Genomic DNA, 26,771 nt, shown 5'->3' with positions numbered 1-26,771 from the left:
AATGGAAACCCCAAACAGGTGATCTCCATTGAACATTATTCTGTACATCATTTTGAGGACTGGGGTGAATACTGATGTAAGCAGTTTTTTGGTGTTTCATATTTGTATTTAATTTAGACCAGTTTGCAGATATCTATTTTCACTTTGACACTAAACAACCTTTTTTCTGTTGATTACGGTCAAAAGAGGCAAAAATAAAATGTGAACAATTTTATGGGGGGAGAATACTGTTTACAGGCACTGTATATGATATTCGTCCTTCAGTGATTCTATACCAGAAAATAACTTGATCCCAGAAAATGGAGCAGGTGAAAAGTAGAGAAAATGGGCTACTTATATCAGTACATTTTTTCCAGTTAGTTTTGCTAGTTATCAGCCTATTAATTTATAAACTATATCATCCATGGCACCATAATGATATTCCACTTTTAAAACTACATTAATGAGAGACTCATGTAATCCATTTTTTTTGTAAACTAAAACTCCCCTTTAAGTATATTACAAAATAAACAAATAAACTTTAGCAATTGCATATTGAGGTAGAAATAGGTATGTGGATATTTCTTCACTAACTAATTAAAAGAAAGTCAGTTGATAAAGCCACTTTTTTTGAAGACTTACGGAATAACTTTGATCTCTTCTTTGCCATGAAGTATGTAATCAATAACTTTGTAGAATATAATTTCCTACAATAAAAAGAGAATACATGACTCATAGAGAAATGTAGTGTTGTTTAAACTAGTAATTATACAGTATCTTATTACTTGGATGACACCTTTATTCAAGGCAATTTACAACATTTGAGATACACTTTGTTGCATTTCTTTTGTTTTTCTAATTGAAGCACAGGTAGGTAATGGGACTTGCTCCTGGTCACACAGTGTCTGTAGTGGCATTTGAATCCACAGCCTCGGGGTTATGAGGTTCAAAGTCTTAACAATTCTGCCACACATACATAGTCTGCTTTGTACCATCAAAGAAGAAAAAGTAACAAAGTCGTCTGTCCACATTGCTTCACTTCAGCAGCTATTAGATTTCCATCTTTTTGTAACACAAGGCTCTGTCTCTTTCATAAACCTTTTTAATGTTTTTCTGTTTACCATACACATCCAAGTTTACTGCTCTCCATATACTCTTTCTTCATATGACTCTCTGAATTACGTAATGTGATTCATTTGCTAGATGTAGTGTCCAAGGAGCAGAGCCGTCTCTCAATTTATATTTTACTTCAGCTCACCTCTCCACTGAGATTATTTTGTTTCATATTCCTGCTATAGATCCTGCACACATTCATTTCAATCTTACTCTGTTGACTGGATTTGTGCCAGTGTCCCTTGTCACAGGGTATACATCACATTTCATTTCAGAAATAATATATTTTACTGTTGCTTGGCCACCCCTGAATAATCTAGGTTGTTTTATAATGTGCCCATCATAGTCTGGGCGGAACACAGAAAAAAAATCAAACAAATAAGCTTATCATATACAATCCTTGTGGATGCTTACTTAACAATAGATTTTGTGTCACGATGGGAGAAAGTGTCATTAAAAATAGTAGCTATCCAAGGGCTGACATCACTCATCTTATTAGATAAATAAATTCTTCATGGCTGATTCAGTAGTTTCTTGGATGTCCTAATTTACACCAGCCTCTTAGGGCCTAGGCCTGTCAGTTAAATAATAATTTTATTTGATCGCTTTACTTAATGTTTAAGACAGAAATCACTTCAGAAGCAAACCATTATGATTATTTTCAAAGTGTGTATAAAGAATATTTTGCCTTGTCTCAATTAATATCCAAAACATTCTGGACATTTAGATAGTTTAATCACATTTATAATCATAAGTGCCTGAGCAGGTCTCAAATGTAATTTTTGCTACTTTGAACATTTATTGGGGTGGCAGAGTAGCACTACATAGTGATGCTGCCTTGCAGACTCAGAGACCTGAGTTTTATTCCACACTATCTGTGTGAAATTTGCACATTCTGTTTGACTATATGCTAGCTGGGGACTCTGGCTTCCATTCACATCCCAAAAATGCTGTTCCTAAACTGGCCAAATATAGTGTGAAGTGGGTATCTGCAGCAATGTGCCCTGTAATAGACTGCTGTTCTGTTCGGACTTGAATTCTTGCTCCTAATGCTGATGAAACAGACTTCAGTTAGGATACTGTCACCTTATAATAAGTAAAGCACATTCAAAAAATGGACGTGTGATTGAACATTTATGGGAGTGAAAAGTACTAAGCACACATATGCATGATTTACACAGGAAACATTGCTGAAACACTTTCAGAGATTTGATGCATAAAGGAGGATTCTTCCTGTATCCTGAGAAAAAGAATACAGCTAGAATTTAATAACTGTTCCAACAAAACACAACATAAAAATGCCTAAGTTGCCTAATTGCACTTCTGAGCCACATGAGGCCAATTATTGAAAAACCTCATCATACAAAATAGCATTCATCTGCTGGGTTCACATACACGCAAACACAGATACACACACACACACACACACACACACACACACACACACACACACACACACACACACACACACATATATATATATATATATATATATATATATATTGCCAAGCACACATGAACTGGGCAAATCTTCAAGGTTCTGGACAGGCACACTTATGTGCTCGTTATTTTCCACCTATTTTTCATTCATCATGATTAAATGGTGGTCTGCTGGTTCACCAACCCTTTCTATTGTTTACAGAAGCATTTTTATTTGACATTATATATAAATCTATAAAATATACATACACATATATACCATATGTCATTTTGATTCATATAATTTTCTGCAACCTTATCAGTACAGAGAGAACTAGACCAAACATTGGATTCAAAACAAATTTTTTCTACGTTTGCAAAGATGAATTCAAGAAAAAAGCATTTTTTTTAATAACGGTGAGTTCTATTTTTAGGTGTAGTCATATATCATGCTCAAAGCATCTATTGTGAAAGCCCCATGTCTGTCTGGATGTCTGTCCACATTAAAAAACTCAACTCCCCAAGAACCAATTTTGCTGAGATGTTGCATTCTTATTCTTCAATGAAATTTGATGAGAGTGTTCAATTTTTATTCAGATATTACAAACAGATTGCATTATAAGAAGTTTTAAAATTTCAAAATGTCCCTTTGAAAAGAACTGGGCAATTTGTGAACTTGTCTAAACAGAGGAACATTCTGTGCAACTTCAACTAGCGTTTAGTTTACTGTTTCAGTTTCACCTCGACTGCGGTTGCTTAAATGTGTATATTTTCTTTTTTTCCTCTTTCACTTGTCTGACAGCTGCTTGGATGTTCAATGCAAATCAGTCAAACACCAGGCAGAGCATGTGTGCAAACGGCTCACACAGTAGTGCCCTTCTCCTGCTGTTTTAGGTAAGTTAACCATTAGAGTACAAAAAATAAGTCTCTTCTCTAGGAATAAATGGAAACGGAAAGCAATTATGTAGGCATACATTATATAAGACTGAATTGATTGAACAATACTGTCTTCAGATTCTTATTATTAAGATCTAGTGTTATCAGCCTGCAGCTACTGTAAATGGTGTTTGAACTAATTAATAACACAGGAAAGGTGCATCTGCCAAAACTGATATAAACATGATGGGTTTAAAAATGGGCAGAAGCATGAGGAGGTGGGAGGCATCAGTGGCTTAAGCCCATGATCTCTGGCACCCACCACCTGATCTTTCATTCCCCAATAAACACGAGTAATTATGGCAAGCCCCTGACCTGCTTGCTTATTGTGCACCATTCGTATTACCATTATACAGTAAATCAGTTCCTTTCCAGGTTCTTACTTATTTATAATTTAATATATACTTTGAATTTTCTATGTTTTAAGTAATATTACTAGCAAGATGGAAAACATATTTCAGTTCCTTTTCTCTTTTACAAGGTAATATTGATACAAGTTTTATACTATTATTGGTAATTTTTCATTAATATCCATCCATTTTCCAACCCACTGAATCCGAACACAGGGCCACGGGGGTCTGCTGGAGCCAATCCCAGCCAACACAGGGCACAAGGCAGGAACCAATCCCAGGCAGGGTGCCAACCTACCGCAGAACACACACAAACACACCCACACACCAAGCACACACTAGGGCCAATTTAGAATTGCCAATCCACCTAACCTGCATGTCTTTGGACTGTGGGAGGAAACCCACGCAGACACGGGGAGAACATGCAAACTCCACACAGGGAGGACCCGGGAAGCGAACCCAGGTCTCCTAACTGCAAGGCAGCAGCGCTACCACTGCACCACTGTGCCGCCCTTTTTCATTAATAGATATTTTTCAATTACTGTACTAATTATTTTATACTACTCTATTGGTTATACTTTCCAAAATGTTATGTTTAAGAAAACTGAACAACAGTTAGTCATAGACCCTCCACCACTAACACATTTCAATTGATGCCATTTTTAGATCACCTGAATTGGACTCTGCTGCATATGAAAGCTATTGAACCTACACAAACCTGTTTGTGCTCTGTTTTTAATTCCATTGTAAGTATATTATATTAAATTAAATATATAGGTATATATTTAATGTAATCTAACATGCGTAATTACATTTGTTTTTCACTATCACCTTTTCAATATCACTCTTTGTTACAAAACTATTCAATAAGCAAAAATGTAATAACTGACTCTTAGATGAAGGAATAAAAAATGTGAAATGCTCCCCCAACTTTTATATCAGTTCACTTAGTCGCTGAATGCACCTGAATGTTATGCCATGTATACATTGTCTAACTTGTTATAATTGTTAAGAACTTTAATAGGGTGTTGCACCTTTTACAACTCCACCTGGTGCAGCAAAGATGCTAGAGCCAACCATGTAGGCACAACGCTAACCACTGCAACTTTATCCTCACTTCAAAGAAAGCAATGATCAATCTTTCTTCAATTAACTCAAAATCTGCTTAGTAATGTGTCAAACAAGCTATTAGTTAAATAACTATGTTCTGTACAAGGAGATAATGGATTGAACCAATAAATCTTCAAAGCATATCAGGTGATGTTTATAAATCTCAATTTCCTGCATTGTATGAGTAACAATACTCACTTAATGCCACACCACATTTTCCATCACCTAAATCATTATTGTTTAATTTCTTGGTGTGCACATCTGGAAAAAAACTGTGTTTACTACAAAATAATGAAAACATTGCAAAGTACACAATGCATCATTTAAAGCTATTAGAGAGGTTTCATTAAAATGGACCAAATAATATTAAACAGAACATGAACTTTCTTATTTTATTTATTCTAATGAGGCTTTCAGGTTCAATTTTTCAGGTTAATGTTACTCAAACTTTAAGCTAAACAGTATTAATATTTACGAATCAATGTGTATTGACTTTTAGTACTACCTAACTCATTTCAGTCACTTGGATGTATGAATTATTTATTCCAGGCTACATGATATCTTTATAAATCTTTAAGTACTATGATAGTGAAATTGACTTCTGAAAACAGTGATAACATACTGTATTTCATACTGCTTTCTTGCACCCCTGGAAGTTATACAGCATTACACAATGAAACCCTGGAGCTAAACAGAAAGGCTAGAATGATCCCCTGTCTAATGACCTGAATTAACTACTGTAGGGTGGCTATTTATAAGACTTGACTCATTCATGACATCTGATGGAATGAACAAGACTGGATAAAATGAATGATTTTTTTCCTCCTGTTTAGTAAAGCAGTATTAGAAGTCTGTCAACCAATTCCACTGATCTCTTCACTAAGAGAGGTAATATTTATGGTCATCAAAATTATTGTTATTGTTTGACTATTTCAGCTTATTTGAATTCATCATACTCACATACACAAAACAGAAGTGTACTATGAAAGAACTTTGACTGTTTATGCAGTACTCTCACAAGGAAGTTTAAAGAGGAAGTCTCATTCTGGATTATTAATATGCATTAATGTGGAGAGGCAGAAGACGGTTAAGAATAAAGTGTAGTTTATACACCTCTTCCTATATCTAGCAGTCAATACTGTGTAATTAGGTAGGCTCTGTTGCCATATGATGAAGATAAATACTATTAAACAATAATATTATACATTCACGTCCCATTCCTTGCGAAAGTCATTTTGCTCTCAATTCTCACATTTCTCAGATAAGTGTGTTACACTGCACTCTATATAATAAACATATTGAGTTTCTCCAGTTTCTGATGGTTGTCAGTGTGCAAAACAAAGGAAAGACCTTTGGCTATCAGGAAAGAGACAATCTGGATGTCTCAGTTACACTTTACAACATGGATCTGATTGAGATGCCAGCCACTCTATTTTATGTTGTAAATATGATTCCAATCTCTCATAAGTCAAGCATATTATTTGATATAAAATATTAATGGATGCCATTTTATATTAGATTTTGCTTTCATTATTTAGTGCTATGCAGGTTCCCAGACCAGATCATTATGATAAGTGACTTTCACTCCATCTTATCTTTCTACCTTGAAAGACCAATTAGTCATCAAACATCACAGAGCATTTGTTAAACATGTAAACAAATGTTAGGGCCATATGCCCATTTTCCTATGCACTCTACAGAATTAATCATTTAAAATATACTATCTAGCACATTCACCAGATACTGGCCTCATTATAATCTTCTTTTACATTAAATGATAAAATATAACATGGGCAGAACTGTGGTGCACTAGTTAGTAATGCTTTATCAGACCTGTAGGGATCAACACCAGCTTGATTGTTGTCCATGTAGATTTTTCCAGTTTTCTCCCTGTTAATTAATGGGTTGTCACTGGGTGCTCTTGTTTCTTCCCACATTGCAAATATTTGCACATTAAAGTAGACTGGTGTTACTGAGGTGTTAAGTGTGTGTGAGTATCTCCATTGTTGGACTGGTGCCCCTATTCAGGGCTGGTCCCTTTCTTGCATTTAATATTTCAGGGATATGCTATGACTCACCATATCTTAGTAACAGAATAAGTAGGTTTAGAACATAACATAACATAATTTCATTATTAAACCAGCTTAGGCCATCTCATGGTCACAGAGGCTGCAACGTATCCTGGATGCACTTGGCACAAACAAGAGCCAGCCTTAGACAGAACACCAGTCCATTGCAAGGTCCAATAATCTCATCTAATTTAGTAACATACTGTAGTGGTGCACAAAATGCACATTAAGTGCTTTGAAATCAGTTTGTACTCACATGGGTTTCCCATTATAGGGTCCTGCTTAGCCTCATAGCTTAAAAACAAGCTTGTAGGTAAATTTGGAAATGAAAACTGACCTATAATGTGCAAGCATAAGTATGGGTGTGTAAAAGTGTATGTCTGTGATGGGCTGGTGTTTAATCCAGGCTTGGTTTTTGGTTTGTGTTCATCACTATAAGTGACTTTAGAACTATAATCTATATATATATGCTAAGGTCTGTCCATCTGTCACATGATTACTCACAAACTACTGCAGTAGAACCCTGAAAAAAGCTTATGACCTGATACGTTGTGGTAGTTCAAAACATTTCAGGTAGTGAGAAACTCAGCAAACTGACTTATGCTTGTGTGTTTCTTACAAGGAATTAATAGGCAAAAGAACTGACATTGCAGAAAGATATAGCAGACCAGTGCCATCTGTTGGGTGACAAGCAAATAGCAAAGGCTGATGATGTTCCAAGGACTACCATAATAGGAAGAAAAAGGAGAAGAGGAGAAGCACCATCCTCTAAGTGTCAAGTGTGGGATACTGAATAAAAGAACGACAAAGATGGAGAAACAGATGCAACCAGAGGTACACATGTTTCACTTGCAGAACAGAATAGAATATTATTAACGTGTAATTTCACAATCATTAACAAACCACACAAATACTATTAAACAAGTACTCCTTCAGCTCAGTTGCAGAAGTTATTTAATTTTCCATTATGAAATACAATTCATGACACTATGACATAATCCTGATTTTAAATTCAACCAGAGAATATTTAGTCTTGTATAATACAATAAAGTGATACTTACTCGTCCATCTGGAGTTTTAGGACCTTCATAGGGTGGGACTTCACCCATTAAGACTGGCCACATGTCAAAAAATTCCTGTAATCACAAACAGTAAATTTTACCTTTGTTTCATATAGGTTAAACAGATCACTTACATTTCAACAAAATAACTACTGAAAAATTCCTTAGAATGAACTATACCACTTAAAACTGAAAATTTAGCTGTACATTGTAGTTGGGGCATTATTTATGACAGGAATTCTAGTCTAGTCCCATCTTTAAACTATGTTTTTCTATAGTTGTTGTGGACTTCTGAGTGGCGCTCAAGAGACACATTTAGTCCAGAGAACCAAAGAACCCAAAGAGCAGCAGAAAAGGGGAATTTATTAACCAGAAAAAAGGAACAAAACAGAATAGGATAAAACAATGAAAGCCTAAGCTGATAGGGCCTAACTGAGCAAAGGAGGCTCCTTCTCCAGTCGATGCCTGGTCCACTTACCCACAACTGTGTGTTTTTCCCCTTTTCCTCTCTGGGTTTACTTCCTTCAGTTGGATGAACCCTGGTTCAACTGTCACCTCCCAACTAAACACTCACAGAACTGAGAGAAGGTTTTTAAGATGTAGCCCATATTACTTTCAATTTCCCCACAGTAAGTACTTCCTGGGTCCTGAATGACTTCATCAACTCCTTATGTCCTAACTTCCGAACCAATCCACCATAAAAGGTATTTTTGCAGGTTCCCCTCACAATAAACAGAGAGGAGAGAGGTAGGAGCACGTGCTGATACAGCGCATTGCCACACCCACCACACGACAAACTAACTCAGGATCCAGATTAGGACCCGAGTGCAGCCATGCAACGGGTGACACCTCAGCACCACACTAGTTCAGAGGGAGTGGAACCAGTGTGAGGTTTTTTTATGGTGGCTGGAGTGCCAATTCTGCCACCAACCCCCAAGTTTTTCCCTGCAGGTTGGAGGGCCTACATGCAGGGCTGGATGCAGATTAACTTCATACCCAGGACGGAGAAATTGCAGGTTAAGGGCATTGCTCAAGGGCCCAACAGAGCAGAGTCCCTTTTGGCATTTACAGGATTCAAATCCGCAACCTTCAGATTGCCAGTGCAGATCCCTAGCCTCAGAGCCACCACTCCGCCCTCACCATAAAGATGTAAAGGAAAGGATCAGATTGGCTGTCCTCCCCAGTCAATAACTATGTGAGACAACAAAATATTGCTTTCTAGTGACCTTGAAACCTCAGACACTTTAATAGAAATTTTCCTGTTGACCATAAGGTGTTTAGAGCTTCCTGCTATGAGGGTAACATCCTCTATTGTTCAATAAGTATATTGCTACCCAGATTAGTTTTATATAACATATAAAATTGAAAACATACATGGTAATAAGCAAATGCAATAGCTGCTCCTGGGACAACTGAACATCATAATACCTTGGTTTTAGTCATGTCCAACAGGCCCACGGAATATCTGTCACAGTTGAGGAAGGCTCGGACTGTATACAGAGCTTTGTGAAACTGTCTCTCAATATCAGTCAGCTCTTCAAACACCTTGCTGGCAGACCAAAGCAGTACCTGCAAGACAATGTTATGCAGAGGCAATACATAGTAATTCAGAAAAAGAGTAAGTGCACTTTGTCACTACAGATTTAATTCAGAAGTCAGTAAAGTAGAAAAACAGGCAAATCCAAGGCAAAAGTTTAATTAGCTGCTCTATTATGTGCTTTACAGAACGAATTTTACATAAAGGGTAGCACTGTTGTTTGTACCAAGGTTCAAGGCTATAGAGTAAGTCACAGAGATTTTTTAGCATGCAAAAAAGCAATTTCATTGATATAACGATCCTTATGATCCTTAGTTATGAAGCTTCCCATCTACAGTACAGTTTTATGTTATTATGTTACTAGCACATCTGCTGTTTTCAACTTTCTTCTTTTTAATTGTATTTAGTATTACTTTCCTCACTAAAACTATTCCAGTACATTAATTTTCTCTGAGTATATTTTCGAAATCTGCAAAAACTACCCTTATCCTTGATAATTTAAATATTCTTATCCTCTGGTTTAAACTCTTTTTTTTCCTCTGATTGACACTTGTAGGCTCATTCAGTGTTGCTTGTCCAGAATAATGCTGCTAATACTTATTCTCCTAGTCTTTTGGGACATTACTCTATGATAATGTCAAAAAGATGACTAAAGCTTATAAATTTCTTGCTCTTTCAAGAAATCTTTCTCATATTTAACATCAGAGATTATGATTTCATTTTCATTTCTTATTATTAATATACAGTAATTATTCGCCATTTTGCCACAAAATCATTTTGAACTGTCATCAATAAGACATAATAACTATTTGTGAGAAGTCCTGCCATTTTGACATTTCTAACTGCAATGGTATTTAACACCCCCACACACACACCAAGTGTCTGTATGGTCATCTGAATTTATAAAACCAAAAAATCTTTCCTATATTTTGCTTCCAACTTGAATTTCCCTGTTTATGGCCTCATTCTCTGTTTACTAGATTCTTGGTTCTTCCTTTGGCTTTGGCATCTTTCTCAGAACTATCTTTATGGTTGTTGTCTTTTTTGTTTTCCTGACTCTGCATATTTTTTTCCCATTCTGACACTGACAGTGTTGCCTACTGTGAGACAACCCCATCATGGCTGATTGTGTTCTTATCTTTAATTATCATACACTGCTTTTTCCACCCTTTTTGTTTTACACCGCCATCTCCAAAGCCACTATGACTCTACACTTCTACACTATGACTCTACACTTCTTCATATTTCAGCACCCATTATGATCCTGTCAGTTTGGCAGACAATCAGCCCTTAGTTTCATTGCAGATGCAGTTTGCATCAAATTTGGGAACTTTTAGTGAAACACTGAATGGCTAGGAAATCTATACCAATGTACTTCCAGATCTGCGTCACACCAGATGTACCAGCTAGGCCACTGTGGTGTTGTGAATTCCTGACTTTATAAAATTACCAGCCGTCAGCAATTTTTTTCTCATGGGATTTCTGACTAAATTCCACATTTTTGCAAATGAAGATTTAAAATATTTTTGATTTGTGTTTTGAATTAGTGTTGTGGACAGCTAAAAATAAGTTTTGTTTATTTTGATTTTACTGTGATACCATTTTGTTTTTGTTAGGGTGCCGTCATTTTGCATATGGATCAGTTGCTAGGTAACAGACCCTGCAAGCCATATCAAGTGACGACATTTTATAACCTGGTGAAACAGTACATTCACTTTTCAAGCATGACTTCTTCCTAGTGTGATATAAAGTGTTCCAGGCAACAAACTTATGATTGTGTACTGACTTAGATGATATTCAGTGTTTGGACTTTTCCACTAAACTTGTTTTTCCACTTATGGTTCATCTTATGACCCAGTTTCATTTTCCTCTAGTTGCCTGCCATTTTCCACCTCTTTGGCGAACATATAAGTTAGTATTCACTGGTTGTTAAGAAAAGTAATGATGTTATTACTATGAAGCACCCAATGTCCTACTGAACTAATTACTCAGACCTTGTGGTGCAATGACCTCCTCAAAACAAGGAGAACTGCTGACTGCATCAATTTATGGCAAGTACTATTACCTTCAGACTTTATCTGTGAAGTGTGACATCCAAATGCCTGTAAAGTGACTGCTGTGATTATCAGTTCCCTTGTCTTTTCTTTTTTGTTGTAGATGCTTTCATTTATTATATTCTCTGTAATGGATGTGGGTAAGCAATATTACTGCTGCTGGTACTCTGACAAATTTAGTGTGACTAAGGCACTCGTTTTATTGGAAAGGAAGATTGTCTGGCCTTGTGTTTTATAGCTAGAGATGGTGAACTGAGCACTGCAAGAATGAACTTTGCAGTTGCCAAGTTAAGACACTTTTTAAAAGAATTTAGAATCCAGGACACAGGATCAGTGAGGCAGTGAGGCAGCAGTGCCAGCCTTCATGCCCCTACACTACTTTTTATTATATTATATTACATGAGAGCCACTGGAACCAACCAGACATTCAAAACATCTCTAAGAAGTCATGATTACCAGCAACATTTCCATAAATGCTGTGATTTCTAAGTGGAAAAGTATTATATATATATATATATATATATATATATATATATATATATATATATATATATATATATATACACTGTATATATATATATATATATATATATATATATATATATATATATATATATATATATATATATATAAATTTATATATACATAATTCACTCACCTGTCCTCTTCTTGTCTCACAATTGTGAAGGTAGCTTAGATGGAAGACTTTCAAAACCAGATTTGCAAAATGGAGGTATTTCATTAAAATCTGAAATATATTCATATTTATGAACACAGCTGTGCAACACAAAACATACCACATATTTTACATTATACAGGTGTAGTATAGGTGATGGTTTGACTTTGGACAAAACACAGTGAGAAAACTAGGGAGACTTCCTTAAATTAACTGTTTGACAGACTGCAATGTTTAATATGGATAAACTTGTTACAGATACTGTAGGTGCCTTGCATGCACAGTTTGGAGTGAAAGAAGCATTGCATTTGGAAGGCTAAATTAATCACTGTTAAAGTAATTATTTAATTAATTTCATTCTAAATTAATATAGTTCAGCACAATTGTTGTGAAGTTGACATAAGTGTCTGACATTTTCACTTCTTTTCCTGGTGAGATACATATTTTACAAAAAGTAACTTTTAAAAGGTTGGTCTTACCCCTTCATCTTGAGCAGTAAAGTGTGGTGCTCCAATTTTGTTGACGGCCATAATCACAGCAACAACATCTTTACCATTCATGATAGGAGTGGCCAAAAGGTTGCGGGTCTGGCATTCAGTGAGTTGATCCACAAAGTCACTAAATCGACTGTCCTACAGAGAACAGAATAACAAAACAAACACATGAGTGCAGTATTTAACATGAACTACTGGCAACAAATTTAGTGCATTACCTGCAATTTGTGCAACACCATGAAAAAATAACATGGCTGCTTTAGAATTTCTAAAGCTAAACTAAGTAAAGATATAACTTGACAAACGTGCATTTTAATGAACTCTTCCTTACTGTCAGGGCAGAAGGCTTAAAATATGGCAACAAGCGTGAGGAAGTGCCAGCAGGCTCTGATCTTAATCTTACATAATTTGTCTATTCTTTAGATCATTGCTATTGGAATAAAGGAGACCCCATAGTGTTTCTTGTCACACTTCTTCAGAATACTTTGTTGATTGAAAGTCCTCAGTGTTAGCGTGTCACAGAGAGGATGTGCAGCATTGTTCATAATGGCAATCCATTTTATTTTAAATCTCTCCTTCACTACTAGGTCCAGAGTGCGTCTAATAACTGTATGACAATATTTGAGCTAGCTCTTCACTGATACACTTTGCCCAAAATTGTGGAAAACAAAAACCTTTTAATTACCATTTCTTTGATGCTTTGGAAGTTCTGATTCAAGAATTCCTGCTCTAGTTAGTGACTTTGATTTAATTTTAGCATTTTGGTTTTCATTACATGCTTATTGTTATTATTCTTGGCTTACTTTTAACCACAATTCATCACCTGATTCCTTATCCCAGTATTAATGCTGCAATCTCTGTGCAGTTACAGTAATACATAGTCATTCAGTGATCACAGAATCAGTCCACTGCTTCTGAAATCAACTGCTAATAATGTGCACTTTCGATCAAATTACAAGTATTTAGGGCAAATGAAGCAGGAATCCATATCTTTCTGAGAAAGTGATTTAAGGACAGAAAAAAATATCACGAACACTGCTAAGACCACGTCCATTTTTCTGCAAGCAACTGAGAGACCGCTTCATGCAAAATATGTTACACCTACTCCACATCCAAATGCTAAGTTGTCAAGAATTTGATGAATAATGACTTCCCACATTCTTCTACTGCTCAGGGGAACATTACCCAAAAGCACCATATGGCTGAGAACACTCTGAACTCCATCTTAAGATCAATTGTTAATTTATGGGTGTTTCTCACATTAGCAGGGAGAATTTACATTGTCAAGAGGAACATCCTTCCTAAGCTTCTATTTCTATTTAAAAGCATCCCTATATAAATCATACTTTAAGAATCTAGACTTAATTATAATTTAAATTCTGAAATTCAAGACACACACACATTCAAAAGGCAACTTTACAAAGACCTAAAGCAGAAGGTGGCATTGCACTACCTAACTTTAAAGTTTATTAGTGGGAAGTGAATATACAAGCTATAAAGACATGGAAATTGACACAAAGTAATGAACGTACACCAGCCTGCTCAGCAATGAAAATAAAATCTTGCAGTACTTCTTTATATGGCCTTCTTTGTGACCCAGTAAATACTAATTATTGTCATTATACCAATAATCTAACTGTCCACCAATCACTGAGAATATGAAACCAATGCAGGAAGCACTTCAAGGCAGAGAGGCCTGTATCTGTTGCACCTCTACATGATAATCACCATTTTCAACCCTCTCAAATCAACTCAGTATTTAATCTTTGGAAAAGGTTCAGGATTTGGACACTTAGAAAACTGCATATAGATAATGTATTTGCATCCTATGAACAATTACACGTCAAATGTAACTTCCCAGAAAGACAATTTTTCCACTACTTTTAAATCAGAAGCTTTGCTAAAAGAAAAATATCCAATTTCCCACATCTTCTACCCATTCTATTCCAGAAGAAATACTGATCAGTCTTGAAGCCTCAGACAGCATCTCAAAAATACAGGTGCTGGTCATAAAATTAGAATATCATGACAAAGTTGATTTATTTCAGTAATTCCATTCAAAAAGTGAAACTTGTATATTAGATTCATTCGTTACACACAGACTGATGTATTTCAAATGTTTACTTCTTTTAATGTTGATGATTATAACTGACAACTAATGAAAGTCCCAAATTCAGTATCTCGGAAAATTAGAATATCAATTAAGACCAATGCAAAAAAGGGATTTTTAGAAATGTTGGCCAACTGAAAGGTATGAACATGAAAAGTATGAGCATGTACAGTACTCAATATTTAGTTGGGGCTCCTTTGGCCTGGATTACTGCAGCAATGCGGTGTGGCATGGAGTCGATCAGTCTGTGGCACTGCTCAGGTGTTATGAGAGCCCATGTTGCTCTGATAGTGGCCTTCAGATCTTCTGAATTGTTGGGTCTGGCGTATTGCATCTTCCTCTTCACAATACCCCATAGATTTTCTATGGGGTTAAGGTCAGGCGAGTTTGCTGGCCAATCAAGAACAGGGATACCATGGTCCTTAAACCAGGTACTGGTAGCTTTGGCACTGTGTGCAGGTGCCAGGTCCTGTTGGAAAATGAAATCTGCATCTCCATAAAGTTCGCCAGCAGCAGGAAGCACGAAGTGCTCTAAAACTTCCTGGTAGACGGCTGCGTTGACCTTGGACCTCAGAAAACACAATGGACCAACACCAGCAGATGACATGGCACCCCAAACCATCACTGACTGTGGAAACTTTACACTGGACCTCACGCAACGTGGATTCTGTGCCTCTCCTCTCTTCCTCCAGACTCTGGGACCTTGATTTCCAAAGGAAATGCAAAATTTACTTTCATCAGAGAACATAACTTTGGACCACTCAGCAGCAGTCCAGTCCTTTTTTTCTTTAGCCCAGGCGAGACGCTTCTGACGCTGTCTCTTGTTCAAGAGTGGCTTGACACAACAAATGCGACAGCTGAAACCCATGTCTTGCATACGTCTGTGCGTGGTGGTTCTTGAAGCAATGACTCCAGCTGCAGTCCACTCTTTGTGAATCTCCCCCACATTTTTGAATGGGTTTTGTTTCACAATCCTCTCCAGGGTGCGGTTATCCCTATTGCTTGTACAATTTTTCTACCACATCTTGTCCTTCCCTTCACCTCTCTATTAATGTGCTAGGACACAGAGCTCTGTGAACAGCCAGCCTCTTTAGCAATGACCTTTTGTGTCTTGCCCTCCTTGTGCAAGGTGTCAGTGGTCGTCTTTTGGACAACTGTCAAGTCAGCAGTCTTCCCCATGATTGTGTAGCCTACAGAACTAGACTGAGAGACCATTTAAAGGCTTTTGCAGGTGTTTTGAGTTAATTAGCTGATTAGAGTGTGGCACCAGGTGTCTTCAATATTGAACCTTTTCACAATATTCTAATTTTCTGAGATACTGAATTTGGGACTTTCATTAGTTGTCAGTTGTAATCATCAACATTAAAAGAAATAAACATTTGAAATACATCAGTCTGTGTGTAATGAATGAATCTAATATACAAGTTTCACTTTTTGAATGAAATTACTGAAATAAATCAACTTTGTCATGATATTCTAATTTTATGACCAACGCCTGTATATAAAAATATCTCAAAGAATCTTCCCTTGAACAATCCTAGGGTATGGGGGGAAAAGGACCTTCCAATTAACATCACAGATAAAGTGGGGAACTCAGTGAAGCACTCAAAAATTCAACTTAAAACCTTCTATCAATCACACTTATCTCATTTTCAAAATTTAGTCCAAAATGCATCCAGACCAAGGTACAACAAGTGAGTATTGCAATCTACAGTAGCTCCAGCCACACTGGGCCGTATGTTTTGAGAGAGCACCAAATTAACATTATTTTGGGCAAAAATATTTAAATTCATATCAGACAGCCTTGGTGTCACAATCACTCCTAACCCATTAACAGCTGCGTTTGGTGTACTTTCAGTCAGTCAATCATTTTCTAATCCACTTAGTTCTGATTATGGTCAATGGGTTCTGCAAGAGCCTATCCCAGCTAGCATAGGGTGCAAGGCAGGAACAAACCCTGGACAGGGTGCCAGTCCAGTGCAGGGCGAACTTACACACACACATACATACCCTCACACACGTGCAGACACCCCATCCACACACTAGGACCAATTTACCTAACATGCATGTCTTTGGGCTGTGGGAGCAAACTGGAGCACCCAGATCAAACCTACACAGATACAACCTACACAGACACAGGGAGAACATAATGGGCTTAAAGGGCAAAGGGACAAATTGATTGTAATTGCCTATACTACACTACTAACATGCAGACTTAATATGCTTAACTGAAAGAATCCCAACCTATTTTTGAAAAGTCACTGGGGTAACTGACATTTTGTATTATTTGAAATTGGAAAAAATCCAATTCTCCCTTAGAATATCTGTCCAAAACTGTTTTAATACATTGCAAGACTTAATTAAAAAACATAATAAGCATTCATTTAATTATTAAACTTGCTCAGTCTTACTCTAACTGTAGCCACAGTCAGTGGTTATAGTACAAACTGCATCAAATATACCTCATATCAATTTTAAACAGCAAAATGTATACTTGACTAGGTGAGACTATATATATCATTTACATTAATACATTTTTAATTTCATTAAATAATTTTGACTGTTAATAATTACAGATGTACAAGTTTATAATATTTTTATGCTATGATCTTTAAAATTTTTGAAAAATCTATACTTTAAGGCCGTAGCTAGCTCACTTAGAAATGTTTTCTGAACTGCAGTTGATTGTAGAATGTCCTAAAGAAACAATATCTCCATTTTGCAACTGCAGACATAAGCCATGTTGAATTGTTGCTGAACTCTGGAACTTTATTCACAGACGTTTCATTCAGAAACAGACTCTATTTAATAGTGTAGTTTATTATCCTTTGTACTTTGTCTCAGTTTATTAGTATTTCTCAGGGTAGAACTCTCATTTTATTTTTCTTTGGAATGACTGTTCAGTCTATAACTCAGATGGGAGTAACTATTCCCAAGGGAACTGGATACCAAATACATAAACACCCTTGCCAAGATAAAAATGTTTTGTATGTACTTTTATGATCAATATTTTGGCACAATCTGTCCATCATCAGAATAGTTAGCTAATTATCTGAGTGTAACATCACAAGGTCTGGAATCTTATGTGGTGCTATTCATTTAATAGATGGACCACCAGAAGGTGAGAGAGAGAGAGAGGCAGAGAAAGAACCTTCTACCTGAATGTTGAAGACACCCATCTATGTATCTGCCTGACTTCTAAGTCAAGAAGAGCTGCATTAAAGACAAGCTCTTGGTCTCTGTTTTTCTCTAACTCTCCTGCAGAAAGGTTTTCTCTGGCAACTTCCATATCCTTGAGAAAAGTATTATTTAAGCTTTTTGACTTTGTAACATGGGTGTATTTAGGGTTGTATCTAGACTTTGATATTATTATCATTATTTAATATATATCTAATTTTTCTGCTATTAATACTCTTATTCTATTTTAATAAATATTGCTTTGTTTAAAATGTCTTCTATTGCCTTCACATCTTGGGTGATTCAGATAAATGGGGCATCGGGTGTGGGTAAACGTCCTCAGGGTTAGCAGCTAAGGAGTGATGCTTAACAACAGTCAGCCATACAGAAAGGAGACAGATAGACCAGGACCTGTTGCAATTGGTGTTTTGCGTATTATATGCAAACTCAAGTAAAAGGGGTAGCGCAAGAATTATGTTTTGGTAGGTTTGGGGAGTGATAGTACAGCTTCAAGAAGGAAACTCTCCTTAGTAAAATATCCACTGAATTCTATGTGTGTGTCCAAGACCACCAGGAAAAACAGCAACCCTTACATATGTCAAAGTTAATTCATTGGACTGTACTCAACACCCGTTCATAGTCCTAGCCCCTGGGTATACCCGCTGTAAAGGCTCTCAATCTCACTTTTTCCTCCCTCTGCAGAATCCTCCTCAGCCTCATCTGAAACATCTGTTTCTGAGTACACATCCAGCTCAGTTCCTAGTCTAAGTGCTGTTTACTTCACAGTTGAAACACTGTAACTCATTCCCAGGAGCACTCCTACAACATCAAACTGCTTCCTGTCATTTAGAATACGTCTTTCAATGATGATTTTTCTGGAGCTGCAGTCAGCCTCCAATGATTATCTGATGCTGCCTTAACTGTGGCTGGAAATCTGTTACTTGTTGCTTACTAGCCTTGCAGGGTGGCATTCTCCTTTTAACAGTCCATTTTTGTCTCTGAGATGAACTAAAACACAACTCTTCAAGCTGTATTTAACTTCTGTAGCCTGACAATCTAATGCCTCTAAAGTAAATACTCAAGTTACCCATTTCTTAAATTATTTCTTCCAGTTGGGAAATGTCAGGTGCCTCATTCCTAATCTGAATTTTTACCTCTTTTTTGTCTAGCACTAAAAACATTTCTTCAGTTTAATGTTTTCTGTGATTTTAGGGTATATTCATGCATCTTGGCATAATACATCTGTTTAATAAATAAATGTCATTGTACGAGTTGTCACACACATGTAATTAGGTGACAACTAAAGGGCCTGAATAATACTAATTCCATGCCTGGCCAGGTGGCAGCAGGGTGCACTAATTGTCTCTCTCATTCTCTTACAGACCATTCTCAGGAAATCCCGCCCGGTTCTGGTGCCGGTCGATGACGTCACTTCCAGTTCCGGTGCTACCAATGACGTCTGTTGTATCAGAAATAGCGACTAATGCTTAAGTATCATTTCTTTATTAACATCCACACCAACAACCAATACTTCCGTTTTACTCCTACAACCCCCCACATCCGCTTCTGCACAGACATCACAATGTCACTTCTTTTTCCGGCCCTGACTACATCACTTCCTCTGCTTGTATTTAAAAGCCGCCATTTTAAGGCAGCAATTCAGTTCTGTTTTGGACTCATACTTGTGAACATGTTCAACCTCTGCTCAATTTAATCAATTTTGCAGCCAGGAAACATTATACGGGTGGCTTTCCCAAACCTTTGCAATGATTCTTTGCCGTTCTTGTGACAGAGTATAACCCTTGATACCGCTTACATAGCTACCTACAGTACCTTTCCTGATAATCTAGTTGACCTTTACACTTTAAATAGTGCCTTTCATGGCAAATAGCAGTATTTCATGAAATAAACTGAGGAAAAACTTCATAATAGTCCTTCAATAAACACAGTATAGAGATAGAGTCATCAAATCCACCACCCACCCTTTTGCAAACCTGCCTGATCCAAATATACAAAACCTGATAGTCATATTTGGATTGAAGTTGACTACAAAATAAAATATAAGTAAGATAAAGTGGAATAAATAAAAGCAAATAAACACAAAAATTAGTAAATATGACACAAAAGACAATGTCATGGCCAAAGATAATAATTGCATCTTCTAGTCTGTTATTGATAGTGAAAACTAAAGAAGCTTGCTACAAACATAGACTCAGAATTTCAGAGAACAGTGAAAGAAGATGTCTGAATATTAGAAAAACAGTCCCTGAACAACCTAAGTGCAAACAGTTTGAAGTGTAAATTCTTGTGCATTGATTGCCTCATATATGTATATTGAAAAGATGTGTAGGTGAGCCAGATCTGTGGTAACATGGTCATGATGTCTAATGATGTGTTTAAGAAAAAGCCATTGAGCAAAGTGATTCAGTTGTTCAGTAAAATGTTAAGTAATAAATGTAAGGTACAGTAAATTAGCTTGTAAAAGACTCAACTACCAATTTATTTATGAAGCACTCAGGCGTATTGGTGTCATATAATGCATAATAAGATATACTGTACATTTCTGGAAGGCTAGACTGTTTCATAATTCAGCCATTGATTACTATTCATGATAATAAAACTACTTTAAAAAAAACTATAGAAAATCCTGTAAAGGAAAGTTGTTTTAAATAGTTTTGCTGACAGGTAAATATCTAGGCAACCCCTGTGTGTGACCTCCAAAATAATCCTGAGGTGATCTCATTAAATCAAGATTATAGACTTCAAATCCGATTTTGCTGCATAAACACTCTGCTTCTTAGCATGCAAAAAATGGGCACACTTATGATCCTGGTTTGTTCATTCAGCTGTAGGCAAAATCAAAAATGGCACCAACATTTTAAAAAGTTACTGCCAAATGTAAAGCTTTACAAAAATAACAAACAAGTTAGAAAATGTACTCACATTTAGGTATGTTCAGGGACTTGTTTAGTGAGTTGGAGCATTATTATGTTTTTAGCAGCTTCATCAAAGAGTTTGTTGGTATAACTTTGTTCATTACATATTTTATTACAGTGAGTCATACTCAAAAATAACAGTGATAATATAATTACATGTATTAGTAGTGTACATAAAATATGACTTTAATACCATTTTATAATATCATGTGGCTAAAATTGCTTTCATATACAGCAGATTCCAGGCTAAGTGATGTAGAAATCCATGTGCTATTGTTAGTTTGTTGGATGAGGTGGGCCTGTGGCTTACTGTTGTTCAAATTTCTTAAACATAAAATATTTCAAAGAAGTACTCAATGGAGATTAAAAATCTTTCCTGAAGTCTTTGTCTTCATTGAAACATGACAGATTGGGGATCATTGTAGTATTTTCCTGATAAATTAGTGTCAGAGAAATACTAAATCATTATAATCTTGAGATAATGCAGCCATGAATTTAAACAGAAAATACAATAACATTTCTAACAAGTTAAATACTAATTGAACACCAGTTTCTAGGTTTAGTTTTAATTTTTGTCTTGTACATTCAAAACATAACATTTGAATTTATAATGCTGGAGACTGACCTAGCTAAGAAGATGAGCGGGAAGGTCACAATTAATACCACTGCCTGACCACATACAGTCTGAAGTAAGTCAGGTAAGATGCCATTATAACAGAAACAAATAATAATAAAAACTAGTATAGTTCTTCAATAGTGCCTTTCTCCTAGTCAGACAAATAAATTCAGGATTCTGCTGTGAATGATGCTATAAAAATTAAAGAATGAATGACTACAAATAGTACTTAACATACTGTAGTTTATACGTTAAAAATTCACTTTAAAAAGCACCAAATATAGTTAACATGTCTTTTTTTTCCTTTCCTGACCATTGGATGTATGAACATTAACTTTTACTTTTTATTACTCTTGAGATAATGCAGCCATGAAGTTGTGGACACTAAATCTACAACCTTTTGCTTTCATGCAGCTCCTTTCTAGTGAAAAAAACTAAGGTGCTTTAAACATATCATACATTTGTAAGCAAATTTTTAAAAAGTGTGATAAAAGACTAACTAAAAGACTAACTCAGACTTACAGAGTGAAGCAGTATTAGACTATGTTCACACTACTATATTTTCATTTAAAAATGTCATTTTTAAACCAAAAAGATATCCATCCACACTAGAATCTCCAACTACACTAAAATAACCGAAAATGCATATGACATTGATGTTCACCTGCACTGGGCATTGTGCATCTGTGTAAAAATCCTTAAAGAGGTGGTAACACTGCCAGCCACAGGATTTTTTGTAAAATTGTAGTAACCACTAATTTTTTGACTATTTTGCATGTTGTAGCAGTCAAAATGTACAAGATGCAATTTAGAGGCATATACAGGTAAACAACACAACAAGCACCATGGAAATAACTCTTCTCTGTTCGCTATGTTGGAATATGTTTTTCTTCCGTGAAGGGTGACCAGTCAGGGAATGAGACATTGTACTCATCAGGATTTAATCAGGGAAGGGCCACTTAATAAGCATTAACAAATCAGAGCATAAATAGAGTCTGCGTTTTCAAAAATACAGAGTTTTTCCCATCCACATTGCAATGCCAAACCGGCATTTTCAGAAGTATATAACACTGGAGAGCTTTTTTTTTTTTTTAATCTTTATTTTCAGGGGTTGAAAATGCTGAGATATGTTGACAAAAAGTGAAAACAATGACTGATATTTGCATTTTTCAATGAAAATGTAGTGGTGTGGATGGGGGCCTTAGAGACTGACCTAGCACTGCTATTTACAGTCCAGTGCCTCGGCTACTAAGCCATGTTGTGACACAGTTATTATTACAAGGCTTTGGGCATGATAGCCTTCAGTTAAAAGATGGCTAAAGTCATGTCATGACAGTTACTCAAAAGTAAGGCACTGATATTGCTAAAAGAGCTTGAACAGTAGACTGCTAAGAAAAGAACGTTAAGTGGTAGTTAAGGTAAGTTGTAAATAAGCTTGTTCTGCATTTTTACTGAATCAATATTGAGTAATGTCTCTGCTGTAAGGATTTTAAGTGAAGTTGTTTGAAAATCTTCCATAAGATATCTAGCCTATGAAGTAATGTGCCTTTGATTAATTAATCAGAAATGCTTGTCAAATTGTCATGGCTCCTTGGTGTGTTTCTTCAATAAATATTAATTAACCTCACACTAATTCCTGTTCTTTAAGAATGGTGAATTGCCTCCACAACTTCCACTACTAGAATGTAATGTCTGGTATACAGCATACTCAAGTTTTATGGGCATTTAGACACTGGCACTGAAAGATATTTAGAATCCTTCTAGATATCAGAGTCCTTTGAGAATGAAACAGAAATAGTATAAACTAAAACTGCAGTTTAATTTTGGCACAGAGAAAAATACCAGGAACGCACACAGAACATCTTATATCTGGAATCAACACACATGTAGAGGATAATATTGAAGTAAAATGAATGTCTGCAATAACACAATGTGTCTGTTCCACTGCCCAGATAAGAAGACAGAACAGAATGAGAATAGAACAGAAAAACTAAAATAATAAAGGAAAGAAGGAAGCAAATTAGTAAATGCTATGTTAAAAGATATTGACTGAATATGAACATATTCAGTGTAACTAATATAATATTTACTTGGTTTGATTGTTATGATAGGGTGAAGTCTAACAGATCATAACAATAATTGGCTACATAAGAGCTTTACAAAAAACTGCCTTGGGTTTCATTAAGAAATTACAAGATTACGATTTTAACAGTTTTCTTGTGAAAGATATAACAGGTTTGGAAAAACAACAAAACGTTTAATGTATACCTCAAAGGCTGACTCAGCACATAAACAAACAAGTGAAACAGAAGCCTGTTTGCACAGATATTAATGGACCTATAACTAAGAAAAATAAAAACAAATGGACTCTTGTGATAACTTTTTTAATACTAAAAAATTAGCAGTGAGAAACTACAGGCCTTATCAAAACTGACAGCACTAATGGGTGATGGGCTGTATCACTTTTTTAAGTTCATTGCACTTCTGTATATTGAAAATGGAATTTAAACAGGTACAATACATTTTCTAATAAGCTAAATACTAACTGAACATCAATTCCTAGATTTAGTTTTAACTTTTGCTTTGTACATTCAAAATATTTGAATTTATAGCTATAGGGACTGGGTGGCACGGCGGTGCAGTTCACTTCCTGTGTCCTCCCTGCATGGAGTTTTCATGATCTTCCAGAGTCTGTGTGGGTTTCCTCCAGGTGCTCCGGTTTCCTCCCACAGCCCAAAGACATGCAGTTTAGATAGACTGGAGATACTAAATTGGCCCTAGTGTGTGACTGTTTATGTGTGTTCAACCTGCAGTGGATACTCCCTGTCCAGTGTTTGTTCCTGCCTTGTGCCCAATGGTTGTTGGAATAGGCTGCAGCAACGGCAAAAAACCCTGTTCAGGACTAAGTGCGTTAGAGAGTGACTGACTCTCTATGGCAACTGACCTAGTGTCTAAGAAGATGAGCCAGAAGGTCACAATTAATACCACTGCCTCTTAATATAGTTTAAAGATAGTAAGGTAAAGTGCCATTATAAGAGAAAAACATAGTAATAAAAACTAGTATAGCTGATCTGTAGTGTGTTTCTCCTAGACATAGAAATTACTTTAGGGTTCTGTTGTGAATGATGCTATAAAATTAAAGATTGAATGACTACAAATAGTACTTAACATACTTTAGTTTATATGTTGAAAATGCTCTTTAAAAAAATATAGTTAACGTTAATTTCTTTTGTTTTCTGACCATTGGATGTATGAACATCAGCTGTTCAGAGTTCAGACCCTTTAGAATTTAGAGTTCAAACCCTTTCTCAGATTGGGGATAGTGCAGCAATCTGTCAAATTTCAGACTTTTCATAAAATCTGTGTAATCAACTGATATTCAATATATTACATATTTACCTATTTAAAAAATGCAGAATTGATGCAAAATACTTACTTAAGTAATAATAATTTATTTTACAAAGGCAAGTTTTTTTGTTGCCTGGGTTGTTTATGAAAATTATTGAAATGTCCTCACTTAGCTGAATCAGGGCAATTCAGCACATCTGAGACTGTTAAAATTTAAGGCTCTTGAGATTCATAACCTTGATTTTATGAAGAACAGCATTTTTACTGATTAAGCCATGTGGGAGCCTTCTTATAGTCGTGATCCTTTTCAATTTTATAATTGAATCGTGTTATTTTCTTAATATTCATCTAAGCCTCTGACTTCCATTTTTGACCAACAAATGCAGTTTTATTTTTACACAGATATTGCACTCATATAACTTCCTTCCATAAAACATCCTTCCATCACTCCCTGCAGGTGAGCTTTGTCCAGCTCCTCTCTTCTCTAATTCCCAAAGTGAGGTGAGGTGGCTCCCATTATGCCAGACACAGGAGTACCTCTGGAGCCACAAAACTGCATGGAGGAAGCACTTCTGGGCCCTGCAGAAGCCCCTCAAAGTAGGGATACCTGCTTTCGGCAGCTTCCTCAGGAGGCACCTATGGCCCCTCACAGGATTGCCTAACGAGACATGGCCAGGGGCGTGGATGATCTAGTAAAGGGAGGCTGACACCTAGGGCATTAGTGGAGTCCTTATCCTGATAGGTAGTCTCTCCCGGGCCTGAAATTACATGGGTCTTGTCTTGTGCCATTCTGGCAGTCTTTCCAACCCCATCTGCACTATCTATCTATCTATCTATCTATCTATCTATCTATCTATCTATCTATCTATCTATCTATCTATCTATCTATCTATCTATCTATCTATCTATCTATCTATCTATCTATCTATCTATCTATCTATCACATTTCACTTTACCTTTACATGTAAAACATGCTGGGTGCACATATTAAAACACTACATGTCTTACAGTTTGTTCTTCAGTCTTTTCAGTAAAGATTTAACTTTATTTTTCCCAAGCTGTAAATTAAGCTTTATTAGAAACCCAAGAAGTGTTATAACAAACAACAACAAACTCCTCGAATTGGCTAACAATAAGAAAGCAATGACAGTGAGGCATTATAAAGGTGCATTGCTAAGGCATAATGGAGCCCCAGTAACATTTCTTGACACAATCCTGCTGAATAATTTGTTGGCTGAAATAAGAATGATTAATTTTTGAAGGTGACTGTCATCTTAGGAATAATTATAAGATAAAGTTTGCTCAAAACAACAAGCACTTCCTATCTGCATTCAATTTCTAGAATGCCTGAGAAAAACCCCACTTCGTTGGTTTTATTTGTGATAAGAAAAAACACTTAAGCAATTTATGCATTTTAGATATTGTGGAGTGCATAGTCAGTGGTACCACTGCATTTCCAGCCAAGGATCCTGAACAAGAAGTGATAGGAGACCCTCCTAGCACAAGGATCTGTGTTGAGAGAATTACCTTTGTCAGAGGTGAGATACAGTATCTGACTCCTTTATAAAGATTAGATATCATCCCACCCAGTGGAGACAGATTTTTCCACATGCTGGTGGGATGCTGATGGAATTAAGACGGTCTGGAAGCACAAAACCCCTTAAGCCATTTTTCCTAGTGGCAGATGAGGCAACAGTGTAGATACCTTTAAAAGCATAAACAATTACTTGAAGTTACAATGTAAATTTGCAGCAGAGGAAAGGAGAAAGTATATGAAAAAATTAGA

The 26,771-nt window shown here is 36.2% G+C and overlaps 1 protein-coding gene across 4 annotated transcripts in view; it reads right to left on the bottom strand.

Annotated features, from left to right (window-relative positions):
• The window catches only part of pde6a (phosphodiesterase 6A, cGMP-specific, rod, alpha), a 101,681-nt gene that overhangs the window by 42,587 nt on the left and 32,323 nt on the right, over window positions 1-26,771 (bottom strand). For all 4 annotated transcript variants that reach the window (XM_051933837.1, XM_051933838.1, XM_028812906.2 and 1 more), the window contains 5 exons: window positions 12,784-12,936; window positions 12,287-12,376; window positions 9,466-9,606; window positions 8,038-8,112; window positions 622-686 (listed from right to left, as the gene is read on the bottom strand). In XM_051933837.1, the coding sequence (XP_051789797.1) occupies window positions 622-686; window positions 8,038-8,112; window positions 9,466-9,606; window positions 12,287-12,376; window positions 12,784-12,864 (452 nt within the window). In that variant the 5' untranslated portion in view covers window positions 12,865-12,936. The remainder of the gene's footprint in view (window positions 1-621; window positions 687-8,037; window positions 8,113-9,465; window positions 9,607-12,286; window positions 12,377-12,783; window positions 12,937-26,771) is intronic.

The sequence above is a fragment of the Erpetoichthys calabaricus genome, chromosome 11 (genome assembly GCF_900747795.2).
Source record: "Erpetoichthys calabaricus chromosome 11, fErpCal1.3, whole genome shotgun sequence".
In the NCBI taxonomy this organism is placed as follows: domain Eukaryota; kingdom Metazoa; phylum Chordata; class Cladistia; order Polypteriformes; family Polypteridae; genus Erpetoichthys; species Erpetoichthys calabaricus.
This window is presented reverse-complemented; position numbering and strand designations above follow the sequence as displayed.